Genomic DNA, 17053 nt, shown 5'->3' on the forward strand with positions numbered 1-17053 from the left:
GTCAATGACGGCCCTATCATTTAATTTCAAAATCGACTATATTTAATTTTAGGCTAAAAATTGAGTTTACAACTCCAAAGTGCCATTTAAAAAATAGCTTAAAAGAAACATCTAAAACGTTCTACATCGAAAGTATTTAAAAGTTTAATAAATAAACAGCAATTTGGGTAACTCGATACACTGATTATAGCATTCTAGCACCAGAGTTGGACATATGCATAAGACTGGAGAGCAACACCAAAAGATTTCAGGCTTTGAGGAAACCGACGCTGCTTGTGAAACTTTTTGATCATTGTTTGGGCTGCACTGACATGTTAGTTCTTAATCGCCTGCTGAGCAGCTGCAACGATTCACATCCATACCAGCCAAGAACTGGAGAAGACATGCCGCTTGCCTGCTTTCAAAACCAACAAACACGCTCGAGGTAAACTAAAAATAGACACAGCCAGCTCTTAAAGAGTGCTGACTGCACTTAAGGGTATTATCAAAAACCCCAGTGTCGCATTTCTGTGAAACGGAAGGCAACAAGTGCATGGGAACAAATTATCCATTCATCCATTTCTTGCACAACTAAACTGGCTGACGTGTGTGAGATTTTAAGTCGTTCTGGTTATGAAGTGAAAGAAAAGCAGCATGTGTGATTTAGATCAGCAAGGTTGTCTGGGATTTTTAGGTCCAGGAAAGTCACCACCCTGTATCAGCACCACACGGATCTCTCCCTGTCTAGCCTATATTCTTAGTGTTAAATAGTACTTAAGCAACCACTGCAAATTAGATGTGTTAGACTGGCTTTTTCATTTGTTATGTCCATGACAGTGCTGGACCTCACCCTTTTGGCTACAAGAGGAACAAGCCAAGTCATATTAAACTAAATGTCACATGCCACCCACTATTTTTGGATTTGTTTACTATTCATTCTAATATCAGTTTCTCTAGGAACATTAGAACAAGTCTATAAATGTTACATAACGCTTTTGTAATTCAACAATTTTTCACCAAACATTTCAGAGGCAGAGTATGCTTCTACTAAACTTTTCCACACTCTTTACCTTGGAATTACTTGTCGTTGCTTCATTGCCAAAGCTCACATCCTGATTTCCACCTCCACCCGGGGTAAAATATATCTTCAAATGTGGCTGCCTTCTGGGATTTTCCCCACTAAAGTTTAAAGTACAACCATCAGGTCTGTTTCTTGCTTCTGTCTCCACATCTGTTTCATTCTCGTCTATAGTCTGACTGTCTGCACCACTTTTCTGATTATTATTTTCCACCAGCAGCCTCTGATGAGACGAGCTTCTATGTAATCGAATTCTAGGGTAGCGCACCCTATGGCAACCTCTTGAGCTGTTGGGTCCAGCATCTGTGCATTGTTCTTGTGATGGATCATCCGGTTGTCTGCCCTGCTTCTGATCCTGGCTCTGATTTTGCTGGAGCTGAAACACTAGCCTCTGCTTTGTGCCATTAACACCAGAGGACTGGTCCAGGCTTTGCTGCTGGACAGACCAGCCGGTACCGCCATAGGGAAGGATTCTGAAATGCTGGACATCAGAGCCGTCAGGAGAATTCCTCTGGATGTAGATGGCACCAACACTGATGCCAGGCTGGCGTCTGTTATACGTACAATGACTGCTGGAACCAATACTAAAGACCCTGCGCTTGGGAAGGTTTGGCTCTGCCAGAGAAGATTGCACACTTAAAGAATCAGGGCTGTAGTATGGAGGAGGGGACTGCCGCGGAAAGTTAGCTTGACTCTGTGGTTCGGTATAGGCAGGCGCAGGTCCTGGAGGAGTATAACAGGGTGGTGGGACATCATCAGCATGACCACTGGAATCTCCATTACTGGATCCATTGGAGCGCTGAAGGGAGATGTGCATGGATGAGCTCCTAGTAGGACGTGGCTCAGTGTAGGCGGCAAGCTGGGGTATGAACATGGAGGAGCTGCGTTTAAGCGAAGGCTCAGAGTGGAAACCAAAAGCCGCCGACGGGACGTGCTCCGTAGCAGAGTCCTGGGAAGGCCTCGATGCTGGACGTGGCTGCACGAGGTGTGCCGTGACCCTATCGTCGTCTCGCTGCTGCACCTCAAAGTCTCCTTCCAGTATGTCCGGGGCTGTGTTACTGTGTCCTGAGCCAAAGTACAAACGCAGACGCTGTGCCATTTTCACCCCACGTCCAAATCTCCCGTTGCCTCTCACTTTCTTACTGAGTGGCTGCTGGTTCTCTCCTCTGGCTCTTGCCTCAGTATCCTAACTGTTGCCCACTTCTCCTTTGGCTAGACAACTGATCCTCTTTTCTTCCATTCCCCCCTCCCCTCTCCCAGCCTCTTCCGCAACTTTCCTTCCCACACCAAGCTGAACTGAGAAAAGAAGTACTCACACCACAAAAGCAAAACAGCCACTGCAAAACAGCTGACAACTTTACACAACGCACTCAAAGGAGAGGGAGAGTGAGGGCTGATGGCTACGAGGAGGAGGGTGGGGGGGTGGGGTGGTGTTTTTTTAAAAACAAAAAAAAAAAAAAGGAGAAAAAAAAAAAAAGAAAAAAGGAGGAGGATCCCTGTATACCAGTCTCTTAGCACCATCAAGCACTAGCGACAGACGGCAGAAATAGCCTGAGCCAAGTGACAGCCAGCATTCCCGACATGATTGGATATGAGTGGCCGGCACTCCTGGTTTCCGAGGTGACAGTGGATTGCCATCTCCTGTTACGACCCCATACTGCCCTCACGTAGCAAATGACCCCCCCCCAACGACCCCACCTACATCCTGCTTGCTTACTCCTATCCATCCTCCGCTCTATTAACATGAACTTTTTCTAACCCCGCCAATTCCCCTGCCTCCACATCTCATTAATGTCCTTTCATCTGGCTTCATGAGTTTTTAAACTATTTTCTTCATAATTTAAACATCATCTGGAATTTGATTTAATTTGCTAAAATTGATATCTCAGTAAGAGTAGCTCAGTTTCCCCAGAGTAGCACTCAAATATCAAAACACCACTCACCAAGAGTACACCTGTTAAATTAAATCGTAACTCATTCCTTTTTCAATATTGTGGCTTATATTATTTAACAAAAGAAGTTCCCAACGTATTCATCTTAAATACAAGTCATTTCGTCTTTTGACTGTGGATTTCTTTGAATGTAAAAATAAGTTAATAGAAACTTAACTAGAGTGACAAATGGCTGAACTACTGCATGCTCACCTACAGAAACGTTCGTCTATCGTTGACTAAACACTCTTTTTGGATCAAACTGAACTAAATGGCGAGCAGCTTTGGATTTTTAGGGAGGGGTGAAAGTTCAGCAATGTGATCAAAATGGGAAAGCTGGATAAAATTAGAGCATTATTACGAAAAAGAGTGCAGCAATGTTGGCAATGCCAGTCAGCTGTTTATTTGCTCCCACTCAACTCCTTCGGCATTGAACGGTTCCAATCATTCAGTGCTGCCTGCAATCAGCCTGTTCTGGAAAAGACATGCTGTGAACTGAAGGAGCAGAAAGAAATGGAAGGGAAAAGGAAAGCATCAATAACTTCTAGATTCTAGATTCACAGCAAGGTTACTTGTTAATTGATCACCAATTGCCATTTGGTGCCAATCATGTCAAAAATTCAACACCAAGTCTGGAGCATATAATTTATCCTGTAATGTCTTGCAGCTTGGAAACAGAAAAAAAGAAGCATAAGGAAGTTGGTGCTAAAAATGGATCAAGAAAAAAAAAGTGAGATTGAGAGTAAAGAGCAGATTATCTGACAGATCACAGAACAGCATGGTCCTCACTCGGAAAAGGCATGTCTACTTGAAACAGAATAAACATGCAATGCCTGCCATACACAGCCAAACATTTGACGCTGCTTTTATAGGTCATTCCTTTTGCATCCAAAAGCAGTCCGAGACACAACTTGGCTGTGATCCTAGCCTGTAATGCTGAATGAAATCATGCACAAATTCTAATGCCTAACTCCAAGTTACAACACAGAAAAAGACGCTTTGTTTGCAACATACTGTACATTAATGTAAAAAAGCTCCTACAATTTGATTCATCACAGCATCATCATGTGAAAAAGTGGGAGTTCGACTACTTTGCCCTGAAGCCAGAGTTAGTGGGGGAGTCATCCGCCTCCGTGCACAGAACTGACAAAGCCCCTATCACAACTTGCCATTTCAGAGCTACACGCTTGAAAAGTAACTGCCTTGTTTTAACCGCTTGGACTGGTTCAACCTATGGCTTAGACCACAGTGCGTCACCTTATCTTTTTCAAAAAACAAGTTGCAACCAGCAGCCTGTAGTATTTCAAACGAATGAAAAAAAGAAATAAATATCAAAGGTCTGCATTGTGGACAAGAGGGCATCAAGAAACAATACTGACTGGACAAAGAAGCCAAAAGAAAGACACTGTAATACAGGAAGACTCACGGCTTGGCAGCCAGTTACACTTAGTGATGACACACTGCCTGCAGTGTTAGGCACAGTCAATAAATGTGTGTCTGTGTGAGAAATGTTATGGGGAATGTTCTGTATAAAAGAAACAAAATGCCAATGTGTGGTCCAATGGCAGCGAGCCCAGCTTGCCAAATGACATAACATGCCTGCTTCAAACTGCACTGTGCTGTAGGTCTATTCAGCCGCTTCTTCAAATTCAACCATCAGTGTCATACATAGTTCTCTTATATTTGTACTATGCTCCAGTACAAAACGAAATGCTGACCAGTGGTGGGGGAGCTGCCTTGGCACGCACCAAGAGAAAGACAAAAAGCACCTCTTCGGACATATAAGGAGAGGACCGTGCTTGAGGCTGCCTGTGCTGTGCTCTCGTCTCATCCTCTTATACAGAAAGTGTTCACTGTACTGAAGGAAAATTAGAGCTGCACTTTTTAGAAGGGACGGAGTGCAAATGAGCAAGTTAGACATGTGTTACATGCTTAGATCAATCAAATAGTCATGTCTTTATATGGTTCACCTAGAAATAAAACTAGAGATCGTGTTGTTACAAAAAGACACTCCCCAAACAAATCCCAAATGTTTTAACCTCCCACGATGGTCCTCAGCAACAGCCCTGAATCTGAGAGGCCCCGACAGAATGTGCCTTATCCAGCCAAGATCACCAAAACTATGTTGGGCTGCATCCGCTGTTTGTTTTATACAACATCAAACCCAGGACCCAGAGTTACTGAGAAGACATAGGAAACAAATAACACTGCTAGCAGAGCCTTTTGCTTATTCTACAGAACAATGACTCCACAGTAGAGCAGGGCGATATGGCCAAAAATATTTATCACGATATATATTTGAAAATTTGCGATAACGATATAACTGACGATATAATTGATGCGAGACAAAATACAACTCCACAATATTACTAGCGCAAAAAGACAACCTTCCATTTATTTTCACTTAAACAAGAAGCTGGTTTTTATGTACATTAAAGCTTTATAAAAATGTAACAGTGCAAATGCAAATTCCTTGCTGAAAGTTTAACCAAAAGGCATTTCCAGTAGAAATGGGCTGACATATCCTGAGCATAACCATGTATAATATCCACTGAAGTTAAAAAGAGGTGCTTTGCAACATTAAACTGCAGTGTGCAGTACGCATTTTTCGGACCATAAGGTGCACGGGATTATAAGGCACATTAAGCGAAACAAAGCAGTCAGATAAATCAAACTTTATTAAACTCATTCTTCTTGCTTCCTCCATTTCTGTACCATTGATTCATTAATGTTGAATTCTCTGGCAGCTGCTCTATTCCCATGTTGTTGCAGTATATTAATGACTAACCTCGTATTGTGGATGGATTATCTCAGTTGTTCTCCTGACTGAAGTTTGGTCCGTTTACAGCACCCTGCCATGCGATTGCATTTGTCTCTAACCATGAAGAACCTTCACGTTAACTTTTATAAGTGGAAAAGTGTTAGTGTTCGTCCTCCAGCTTCACTGTTTATGTTATGCTAACATAGCTGTGTCGCTAGCGATCACGTAGCACATCATTATATACCAGCTAGCCCAACTTCAGTAACCCTACAAACGTCACTGCTGTTTAGTTTCCTGTCTTCATTTATGTTGGAAGTGATAGCAGAGCTGTACGTTTGATTTTTTTCAGAAATCTCTCCGTCAGAACATGCTATATCATGCTTAGGTAACTAGCGAAACGAGCGAGCTAACTTCCGCTAGCTTCCTGCTAACTTCTAACTCCGTTAAATGTAATAACTTTTGTTTTCATGGATGCCTGGAAGTTAAACTTTATAGTTACACCTGGTAAAGCAGCAATGCTGATCGTTTTATTAAAGATGAAAGAATTTAGACAGTTTTTAACTCTAAGTGATGCTGCAGTGTTGTTTGACCTGAAACATACGGAGTTTAGGACCCAGATTACTCCCAGATTTAAGAGCATCTTAGTCCGACAAATATGACAATAACAACGGCCGCTTGCATGTTCTGCAAAAAATGTGCTTTGTTGTGTATCTGACGGACAAACACCAAACCAGTTCCACATCACTGAAGTTGCACCATTTTTACAAACCAATTCTGGTTCATCTGTTTCACTCAACAATCGGCCATGTGCGTATGAAAACAAAGGCACTGCGCATGCGCGTTTTACTCCCATTCTATCGCGATATTTCATTTTCCTATCGTTGCCTAACATTATACCGGTATTACCGTGAACGGTATAATATGGCCCAGCCCTACTCCACAGTGTCAGCAACCACTTCTCTTATGCACGCCTTCTCTGAAGATACTCCAACCAAGGTGACGTTTAGAGCCAAGAGTGAATTAGTAAATTGATTACAAGACCTATTTGTGATGGTTTTACTCACTGCAAGAATTGACAATGTGCAGACATTTAATTTAGTTGTCAAGGCAACTGAGGGCCTAAAAGGGGTTTTAATTTCACAAGTCAAGGAAACCAGTGTTCTCGTCTGTGGGGGAAATCTGAGAAATTTGACATAAGAGGAATGTAGGAGCTGTTAGTGGATTACAGTCTGAAAGCAGAGTACCAAAACTAGCAGTCAAACAAACTGTACGCTGTTTATAATCTACAAAGCCTAAAGCTGAAATCATGTCATGTTAAACTGGGAAAATGGTTCACATCTCGAAAACTGTTAACACACGAGGGAGGGCAGACAAAGTCAATAAAACGTCTTCTAAGTTATTGAAAATCTCTGCGGTATAATGAAAGCAGAACTGGTTGAGACAAATTTAGCAATATCAGTTTTACAGTCATTATGTTTTATTGGCGTAACTGAGACTAGAGAACAAAATAAAGTGCTACTGGAAAGCAAATTATCACCATAGGACATTAAATGAAAGACAATATATTGTGCAAATATTTCCAAGGAGAACAGATTGCACGAAGCAGATTAAACGACACGAGACAACTAAATAAATCTACAAAAGTGGAAATCTTACCAATCTGTTTTCATCGAACACCTCAAAGAGTAGCCTATGATTCTGTGGACACACCTGTGGGAGCAACAAAATAAGGAAGATGTTAGAGACGTTGCTTGCTGTTTATGTCAAAGTGTATGTGCATTTGCGGGTAACTGGCTGCTTGCTTTTTGTTTTGTAATCATTTAAAACTGTGCAGAGTCTTAGAAGGCAGTCAGCTGTCTAATTATCGAAACAGAAGCCTAAGCTGTACTCATTTTACTATAATACACAAAATCTGTTTCCTTGCAAACAATTCCTACACTATCAGGAGTTGAGCAATCAAAGTTGACACAAAGGTACAGCTTATACTCTTAAAAGGCTGTTATCCATATTGCACATTATGACATCATTATGCAACTTAACTACCTAACAACAGGAAATGACCAATTTGTATCATTTATTCACCCATGAAATCTTATAAACTATTCTATCGTTTTAATTTCACAAAATGTTATTGATTTAAAAAAACTTGAATTATAGATGCCTATCAACACCACCTAACAAACTGAACTGAACTAAACACCCTCAGTCTAGAGTTATCATGTCACTATACTTATAACGTCCTGTTTGATTACAGGGGTGGAAGACGTGGGTTTCATCGCCATGTTAAACTGCAACCAAAGATTCACAGCTATACAACTCCTGCTCCAAAGTAGAGCAATAACAGACCGTCAAAGCAAAAATAAATAAAAATAATAATCATCATTCACGAAAGCATTTCAAAATCTGAACTCACTCTAAAGTAGAATTCTTCGTTCCATTTTGGGTTGAGGGTCTGAAACACAGTGTACAGAAGCCACAATGAATAACTGCATTAAAACACAATAAACAGCATCATTAGTTTACACAGAAAAGAGAACAGATGTATGAAAAGCATCCCACTCAGAGTGAGAGAAGAGAGGCCACGTGCAAAATTAGGCTCTATCTGGCATGCCAATGATCCTCTCTTATATTGTTAGAGGAGGTTTGTAGCAAACTTGCTCCTGTGATAAGAATAAGCCTTCAGATTAACAGGCGTGAGGATTTTCACCCACTTTCTGGATGCATCAGCTCAGCAGTTACACCCCCCTCCAATCCACTCTCCTTCTGCCTCACACATTTGATGTTTTTATTAGACTGGGAACTAAGTGACAGTTCTCATTAAAATTCCTTTGGTGACTCAAATGACTTAAACACTCAAATGTCAATGAAACCTGAATTTCACAAGTTACACTGAATAATAAACATTAAATGTTTTACAGCAGCGATAAAATAACATCTGTACTAAAACTACTGAGATACCACAATTACAAATTAACTCGCTGTACTTGGATGAACAATATTAATGAAATCTGCAGCTCACAAGGCAAAAACAAAAACAAAAACATCCAGAACAGCCTAACCTCAGTTCTTCTGTGCTCAGGGCATCATCTAGATACTGATGTTTGCCTCAGATTGGCTTTTTATTTCTTTGTCATATCCCATTTTTTTCATGTCATCTTGCCACAAGCCAAACTCTTAGCTTCAACAACAAAGATGCCATCAAAGGTGTCCCACTTAAAGATACATGAAGCCCACAGAAGAGCGAAGCACCACTGCTTCTTTTTCTGCTCCACATAGCAGTACTATTGTCAGCTATTTATATCCTATAAAGAAAACCATGGCCACTGGCAGCATATGTTTGGCTGCATGTAGGCCTGAGCTGCTTGACTCCAACACAGGCTTTCGTTGGCAGCTTCTTATAACCAACTTTACTACCAGGAAGTAAGAAACTGAGTCAAGCTATGCTTTAAAGTTTAACCCCTGCACATTATAAAGTACAGCCTCAGAAAAGAATAAAATGGAGTGCAGCAGAACCCAATACATTTCAGATCAAATTTAAACCATGCAGCTCAGAAAATTCAAAAATCCTGGAAATCAATATGCACTTCCACTCAAATTACAGCTTCCTTTGAATTGGAAACGTCTCCTGTCCTGGGTTTACAATAATGGCAAGTAATAGCTCCCCCTGCTGTGAAGAGATTTCCTCCTCAAAAAGAGGCCACGGGGGAAGAGCTCGACCAGTGTCTCCCTGTCCTGAACAGATAAAGGAAGCACCACCTTTTTGTGCCTTTCTGGAGCTTTGCCTTGATTGGTAGGTGTGGGGGTAGGGAGTGTGTGTTGGTATTAAGATGATCTGTGATCCCACACCTGTGACTTTAAAAGGGACTCAATAAGTGCACATTTAAGTGGCTGAAAAGGCCCATCTAAAGTGCAGGTGTGGAAGTAGATTAGTTTGGCAGGAGTGGCCAAGCTAGCCAAGCAATACAAGTAGGTTCATTAGAGGTCATTGGGCTTTCAAGGCTCAGGTGGTCGAGCGAGCTCTCCACTAATATAGGGGCTGGCCATTCGATCCCTCCATGTGCCAAAGCACCATCAGGCAGTACAATGAACTCCAGATTACTTCTTGCATAGCAGTCTGCTGCCATTGGTGACTGAGTGTGTGTGACTAAGGAATAAAGCTACGGCTCTGTTCTCACCTGGAATTAACATGCATCTTGGGTGATCCAATCACAAGGAGAAACCTCCAAGTACAGGTGTAGGAATGCACACGCAGATTTAACTGCTCACACCATATTCAGATATGCCGTGGGCTACACAATGCCATTCGCTTGTTTTAGCAGTGTGTACATAAATTTATCTGGAGCCACATTTAAAGAACGCCTACACAATCAGTGTTCTTCCTACCAGTGGAGAAACACAACGTCCTCCTGCACTAGTACTGGCTAACAGACTTATTCCCAACAACTCTGTTTACAACTGTAAATGTACACGATAAGAAATCTCACCAGCACATTAGTGTGATAGCATGAAATATCTCCAAACTACTGCCCATTTCCCGTTAGCTTCTGCCATTTATAATAGTTCTCCCATTAGCAACAGGTGCCCTGCTGGTGAGACCGGCTGTAAAATGAACATAGAGCAGCACACTGTTTTGAGTCAAGATTAATTAGACTTTAATTTGAGACCCTGAATAATTAAGCAGGTTTGCAAAACTTCTGTAGGCTCCATGTTTATTTGCAGAGTAGCAGTCCACTTGTGACTGCGTCATCCAAGACATAAACAGGACCTCTAAGACAACAAACATCAGACTAAACATGCTACAGTTCAATGCTTCAAAGTCACTGTTTACTTATGGACTTACCTTTTTAATCGTTTTTGTTTGGACTAGGGCAAGCTCTCTAGTTTCATCAGCAACATAGAGGGAAAGCTTGACATAAGGATCACTGCAAAACCAAAGCAGAAAAAAAAAAGTCGGAAGCATATCCAAATTCAAACCATCTGCTCCCAGCAATACATATTTACCAAAAACAGCACACATCTATAATAAATAGGATACATACATTTCATATTACATTTAATTTCCATATCAAAACAATGATTTCCAAAGTGATAAAAGACCAAAGCAAATTACATATTAGCATATACAAACAAATTAAGTTTTTTTTTCTCAATGCAATCAGTTATAGTTCCAGTGTAGACAGTTCACACTTAGAAGAAAAAGAAAATTGCAATTGGTGCGCCTTAGTTAGACACTCCTTCCATTTGAGTATCCTGAGAAATAAAAATCCTGTCTTATTGGTAAAGACTGCTAAAAATAGAAACAGCTAAACGTTTTGAGGAGAGAAGTACAAACAATAAGCAGACCATGTGTGACTGTGCTATTTAAAACTCCCCACGTGGCTTATTTGAAGGTGCTGACAGGGTAGAAATCTCCAGTGAGCTCTGGTCTGAGCGGCGATCTACTGTTCACTGCGAAGACCAATTAACCTGATGTTAGTCACAGCAGGCAACACCTGGTACCGTGTCACACTTTGCAAAACCCTTCCCTGGGAGAACTGACTATTTAAAAGGTCTGTGTACATGTGGAGGGGGTGACTTTGCAAAGTTACATAGTCCTACATGAAACTTTCACGTTAAAATTACAACGCAATTAACACAGACGATGCTTTTATTTGTGCATTTGTATATCTAAATAGGATATCTTAAAGCATCCTCTGTGTTAACAACTTTTTATTGATCAAGTTAATCAACTAGGTTTACTGAAAGCTAGAGTTTGGAGGTTAAAAAAAAGAAAAAGAAAAACAAAGAGTAAAGCAAGAAAGAAGCTAAGCAACAGCAGGGTTTCTGCACAGACTTTGTTTTTCCTTTGCTCAACCTAATGTAATAAGATATTTGTGCTGCAGAGACAGTTTGGTGTGAATTACACTTTTCTGGATTTGCAGGTTCAAATTAGTTTCTCTAGTAGTGTTAGAAGAGAGATGACTATATTGACATTAGAGATTTATTCAGTGAAAGCAAATGTAATACACTTTAATTGGTACCTCACAGTCCACAATTTATAAAAGCAACTGTAACTTATTAACAGATGCATATTACCTGCATTACAAATGAGTGGTGACTTGCCAACTTGATATCTCATCAATATGTAACCTGGATTCCAATCAAGAGAGCCAAGTCCAGACTTTAAATCATTAAAATATATTCACACACCTTAGCTGTTACCCAACATGATGAAAAGAACTGAAATTAAGTGGTATCAACACAGCTAATATACGTGTTAGCCACCACCAGACACTGTTATCTGTGGTATATAAAGATGATGTGGAAGATAATGTTAGTAGGGCAATTTAGGCAACTCAATAACTGCCTACTACTACTACAATAACCCTTCCCCTGCTACTTACTCTTCAAACCACTGCAGTCAAGAACGCGACTGCTTCGGCTTCAGGTGTCTTTGGTCAAATTAGCAGTATGCTGAGTTGACACAGGTGAATGGTGCGATTGCCGTTTTGTGTCGAGATGATGATTTGGGGTTTCTGGCACGACCCACATGGCACATTTCAGCACCCTTCACAGAATTTACTGCCACAGCATCCTGTAATAACCTCTTGTGGTCTCAGGAGCTACAATTGTGGCTGCTTAGCAAGAACTGCTTAGTATAAGGTTAAATACAGGATTTTAAACACTTTTTAAATATCAAAATATTAGAGAATGGGTTTTAAATCTATTCAGACATAATCAGTAACCATAGCATTAGGACTGACCTAATCAGCAATTCAATTTCGCAGCTACAGTGCAGTCTTACTTTCATTTGAAGGAAGCAGTTGAGATAAAACAAAAGAATAAGAACGAAATTAGACGGGCAGACAGACGGATATTGAAGGAGTTGCAAACATACCCTAGGCAAAACAGGTGCTGCTAGTTAACCTCTTCAGGAACCCCACAGCTTCTAATTGTGTGTTTGTGTGGTTCTATGATATGTTGCGATTAAACAAAAACAATGAGACCACTGTATCCCAGCTGCACGGAGACTTCTTGTCTCCTTCCTTCTATGAGCAAAAATCCTTCTAAGGGTGGGAGAAAGGCTACTTGTGGTCAACACAAGATTAAAGATACCAAAAGCAGCCGGAATCAAAGCATAGCCCCGTACACTTGTTCTTTGAAGTTACTTCCTTGAGTTTCTCTCATCGCCGCACAAAAACGGTGAAAACAAAACCTCAGAGTGTTTCATTTAATCTGAAACAACAGAATGTAACACACGAGCCACAAAGGAGCACCGACAGGAACACATTTGGAGCAAAAAGAAGAAAAGAACAGGCTGGAACTGTTTGAGCATCTTATGAGGTGACAGACTGCCAAGTCAGCACTGTCTCCTGTGGTAGCTAGCCACACATCAAGACCTCATTCAGTGCACTGCATTACAGTTCAGCTTTCTCCTGAGCCAGGCTGAGCTGTCCTGCCAGCAGGGCATCAGGATGCTAACACATGCACTCTGGCATGCGAGTAGCACTCACACAGTGCTACACATGCCAAGCTCTTCCTCAAACAATGTCTGCATTCTTACAGTTCAGATACATTACTGTGATCAACAGTAGGCACAGAGCTCAAATTCAGAAGAGGCTTCCAGTGCTCCTGTGGTGATTTCAGACAGATATACAGTTTAATATAGTTAAATATTTCTTTACAGCCTCATGCAACATGTTACTTTAAAGAATGATGATAAGCAATCTTCAGTGAGTCTGTCCTGTGAAGTCTTGCTACATGTTTTGCATTGCAATCACATTTGCAAACCTACTCAGGCATTCAATAACATGTAGCTAAAAGACCTATAACAGCAAAAAGCTGTCACATGTTAAGATTTAGATCTCTTCAGCTGAAGTGCTGTGCCATTTAAGTGACTTACTGGTCATTGCTATTTCTAATGGAAGTTTGCGCTTCAGCATAATAAATATTCCATGTTTAGTTTGACACTAGAAAGCTAGTTTCAAATTAAGAAGAAAGTCTCTGATTGGCACATGGAAAAATACAACAACAGCCAGCAGGATGGCAGAGGTGGTGTTGATAGAAGTGACAGCGAGTCATTCAGCATATTATTAGAGCAAAAGCAAAGCTGTGGGTAATTAAAATTCAAGGAGCAGAAGTTACACTGCTTAACAAAAATAAAATTACAATAACTAAAGTTATTATGTAACATCATGTAAAAACTGTATTAACAGTCTGTTGCACTTCACAGACTCACACATGGGAGGGAGATATTGATGGACATAACGCTTCAGAGATCATCAAAAGTTTAACCACACTGTGTTCCCACATGTGGGAAGGTATGTGGCATGTATAAGAATTAGTCAAGCTCTTTTATCTGGAAGAAGGGTAACAGAGGTGGGTTATGAGTAGGATAGGAGAGGCAGGATGGAAATCATTGATTAACACTTGAGGTGCAAGGTCTGTAACTAGAAGGAATGTAGGAACTGTGCATAACACTGTGCTGCTCAAGGTTAAAAACGACTGGCTAGAAGGAGAACCCCAAAGAGTTGGGATGCTAAACACAATACTACAACTAAGGTCTGTCTAGTTTTCCTTAAGCATGGATTTCTTCATGTAATGATCCATGGCGAATCATTATTAGTGAGTGAAGTAGCTGACATGTTTGGCATGACCCATCTAAACTGTGATGATGTGTATGCAATGTTGAAGGCCTCAAAAGACCTAGTTTTGTGAAGGAAGAGAACATGTAGAGCACCAGAAAGAAAGAAGCCCAAGTCCACTCACCAGACCTTCACAATGACAGCAGGAAAGCAACCTAACACTTCTATTATTAACACAAAAACAGTATCTTCTGACGTTTTCTCAGAAATTCCATGATACGCACCTGGCTCCAAGGATGTCTTTCTTCGCCAGATCAATTCCTGCAATGACCTTAACCCGTAACACTCGTGTTTCATGCTGCAGACAGAGGGAAAGAGATGATGGGTCAAAACATTTAATCAGCTAAGTTAAGTCATCTAAGATATTTCAAGCAGCCAGCTGCAATGAGCTGCCTTTTAAATCAATAAAGCTCACCTATAAATAAATGGCCGTTTGTAACTTGGCACCAAAACTCAAACGCAGTATCCGAAAATATGTAGACACTTAATATGCTAAACCACCTCATGCCAGGCTGTGACTACACTTTTCTCCAAGTCACTGCAGCGGCAATTAATTTACTGGGGAAGTCTCTGACATAGTTAATGATGTTAGCATAACACCAGATGACAAAGTGAGAAGAAAAGGGGAGTGGGGTGCCTTACTGAATGTTTACCTCATGATCACAGTAAATGCTTTGTTTCATGGTATAATCATCAATGAATACTATCCCCATCTGTTTAGTGTGTGTGAGGGAAGTTTTTACAGACAAGCCTCATGTCAGCAGGGTACCCCAGAGCTATCATGATTACTAAAAAAAATTATAATAAATACAATGTTAACATAAGAAGGCACCTAAATTCTACGCCAACATTTCAAACCCGATGTTAAAAATATTTTCTAGCCAATAAAGATCCTTCCCCCAGATATAATGATTTTGGTGGTGCTGTTGGTATTTGTTTCCTCTTTGCTGTCGCTGAAACATTTAAGTCACATAACATACTAAAAACTTGAAGTGACAGAACAAATTACCAGTGGCTAATATAACCAATATTGATAATCGGGAGCTAAATCGGCCAATCCCTACATAGATGTTAGAGAAACTAACGTCACAGGGTTCAAAGTGCATCTACGTAACACAGATTCAGTGAATTGCTGAAGCTGAACCCTCTTACATCCTTCCTGGTCAGACTGACAGATGAGTCAAATGCAGCCAGAGTGCAAATTCAACAATCAAGAGTCACACCCCTATTTCCCCTTTGAGAAACCATTAAAGATATATTTTTAGCTGTCCACCAGGATTATCCAAAAAAAAAAAAATTCCACACTGCTTGCCATTTGAGAGTACACTGCTCCGATCTCACATATAACAGCTCCCCTATTTAAAAAAAAAAATGTTTGGAGATATACATAGATGCCCAATGTTTGACTCGTGACTATGATGCTGCAGTATTAAAAACAAAAACAAAAAACAATAACGCTTGAATTATTTCATAATTAATGGCTACATGCTTTATGTAAATCTGAATGCCATGGCAACTCAGTCGTCTACATCCAAGATCACCTCACTTATCAGGCAGCCACGATTACAAACAAGAGGTAGTTTTTAAATCTGACACAGCGGTCGAGCTTGTACCGGGATCGAGCCATCGCACCCGAGAAATCGGTCGGTTTCCCTTCTGCACATCTGGGATTCAACAGAGCATTGCGAGGTAGCGGTTAAGCTCCAAGTCGCCCATAAATTGAATTAAACCGAGGATGGAACGAACCAACAGAGGCTGCTGACTAACTTGGACTGCTTGGGTTCACGACTGTAGGCACAGTGGTGAAAGTGCTACTGAAAATGAGCTGAGAAAACTAGTGGACACGAAGACAGGGAGGAACTGACAGCTGCCGAACATTACACTGGAATGTTATCCAGGGTAAGGGGTTGTTAGCTTGCCTATCGGGCTAACGCTGGCCATCTCTGGCTGCACCCCTCTTGAAGAGACTCCTGGTTGTAGTATACTTTTTATGGGCTCGGTTGAGTTTAAAGCTTACCTCATCTTCTGAAAGTCCATATATCGGTTCGTAATTCGCAGCCATATAGCCTGCGGTCCACGCTATATACACACAAAAACAAGCCGCTTTGCAAAGCTAGCTAGCTAGCCTTGAACAATAAAGTCCCACTCTCCTCTCTGTGCCGAGCTGTGAAGGTAAAGTCCACTGTGAAAGCAAGTCCTCGGCACGCCGCGGGTGGTTGGTTCTCAACCGGATAACGTAATCCTTTCCCGCGTGGTCCGTCCAGGACCCAACTTGGAAATGAAAAAAATAAAAAAAATTACAGTGTAGCGAAATGTTTCGACTGAGGCAAACCGCTTTTGTCAACTCCGAGCTTATCCCTCCCGAAATGTTGTGACACTTGACTTCCTCCTAAGAGCTCAGCCAATCGTGTGCCAAGAACACGTGATTGCTGTCAAACTCAGCCAATAAAGTGCGCCTTGAATTCCCTAACGCGCCTGGCTGGCCAATTAAATAAGAAGAGGACGTCGAAATTAAGTGGGTCGTTTAATTTTTTTCTCGCTCTTTTTGTGTTATGTAGAACTATGTCTCACTGTTGAAATAGCCAGAATGTGTAAGATAGTTTTCACATATAATATCACCATCTCCACCTAACTGACGTCACGGAGAGCCCGAAGGGGATCGTGACGTGGGCGGGGCTTG

General features: G+C 41.1%; 1 protein-coding gene across 6 annotated transcripts in view; it reads right to left on the reverse strand.

Moving 5' to 3' along the window:
- The window catches only part of nedd4l (NEDD4 like E3 ubiquitin protein ligase), a 43228-nt gene extending 26477 nt beyond the window's left edge, over positions 1–16751 (reverse strand). For 2 of the 6 annotated variants that reach the window (XM_080907043.1, XM_080907042.1), the window contains exons 1-5: positions 16391–16751; positions 14598–14671; positions 10590–10671; positions 8163–8201; positions 7406–7459 (exon numbers count right to left, since the gene is read on the reverse strand). In XM_080907043.1, coding sequence (XP_080763169.1) covers positions 7406–7459; positions 8163–8201; positions 10590–10671; positions 14598–14671; positions 16391–16435 — 294 coding nt within the window. In that variant the 5' untranslated portion in view covers positions 16436–16751. Of the gene's footprint in view, positions 1–1049; positions 2470–7405; positions 7460–8162; positions 8202–10589; positions 10672–14597; positions 14672–16390 lie in introns of those variants that run through there. The other 4 variants (XM_080907041.1, XM_080907039.1, XM_080907040.1 and 1 more) reach the window with 2 other exon arrangements.
- Between the last annotated feature and the right edge of the window lie 302 nt (positions 16752–17053).

The sequence above is a fragment of the Rhamphochromis sp. 'chilingali' genome, assembly GCF_963969265.1.
Source record: "Rhamphochromis sp. 'chilingali' genome assembly, chromosome: 2".
Classification (NCBI taxonomy): Eukaryota; Metazoa; Chordata; class Actinopteri; order Cichliformes; family Cichlidae; genus Rhamphochromis; species Rhamphochromis sp. 'chilingali'.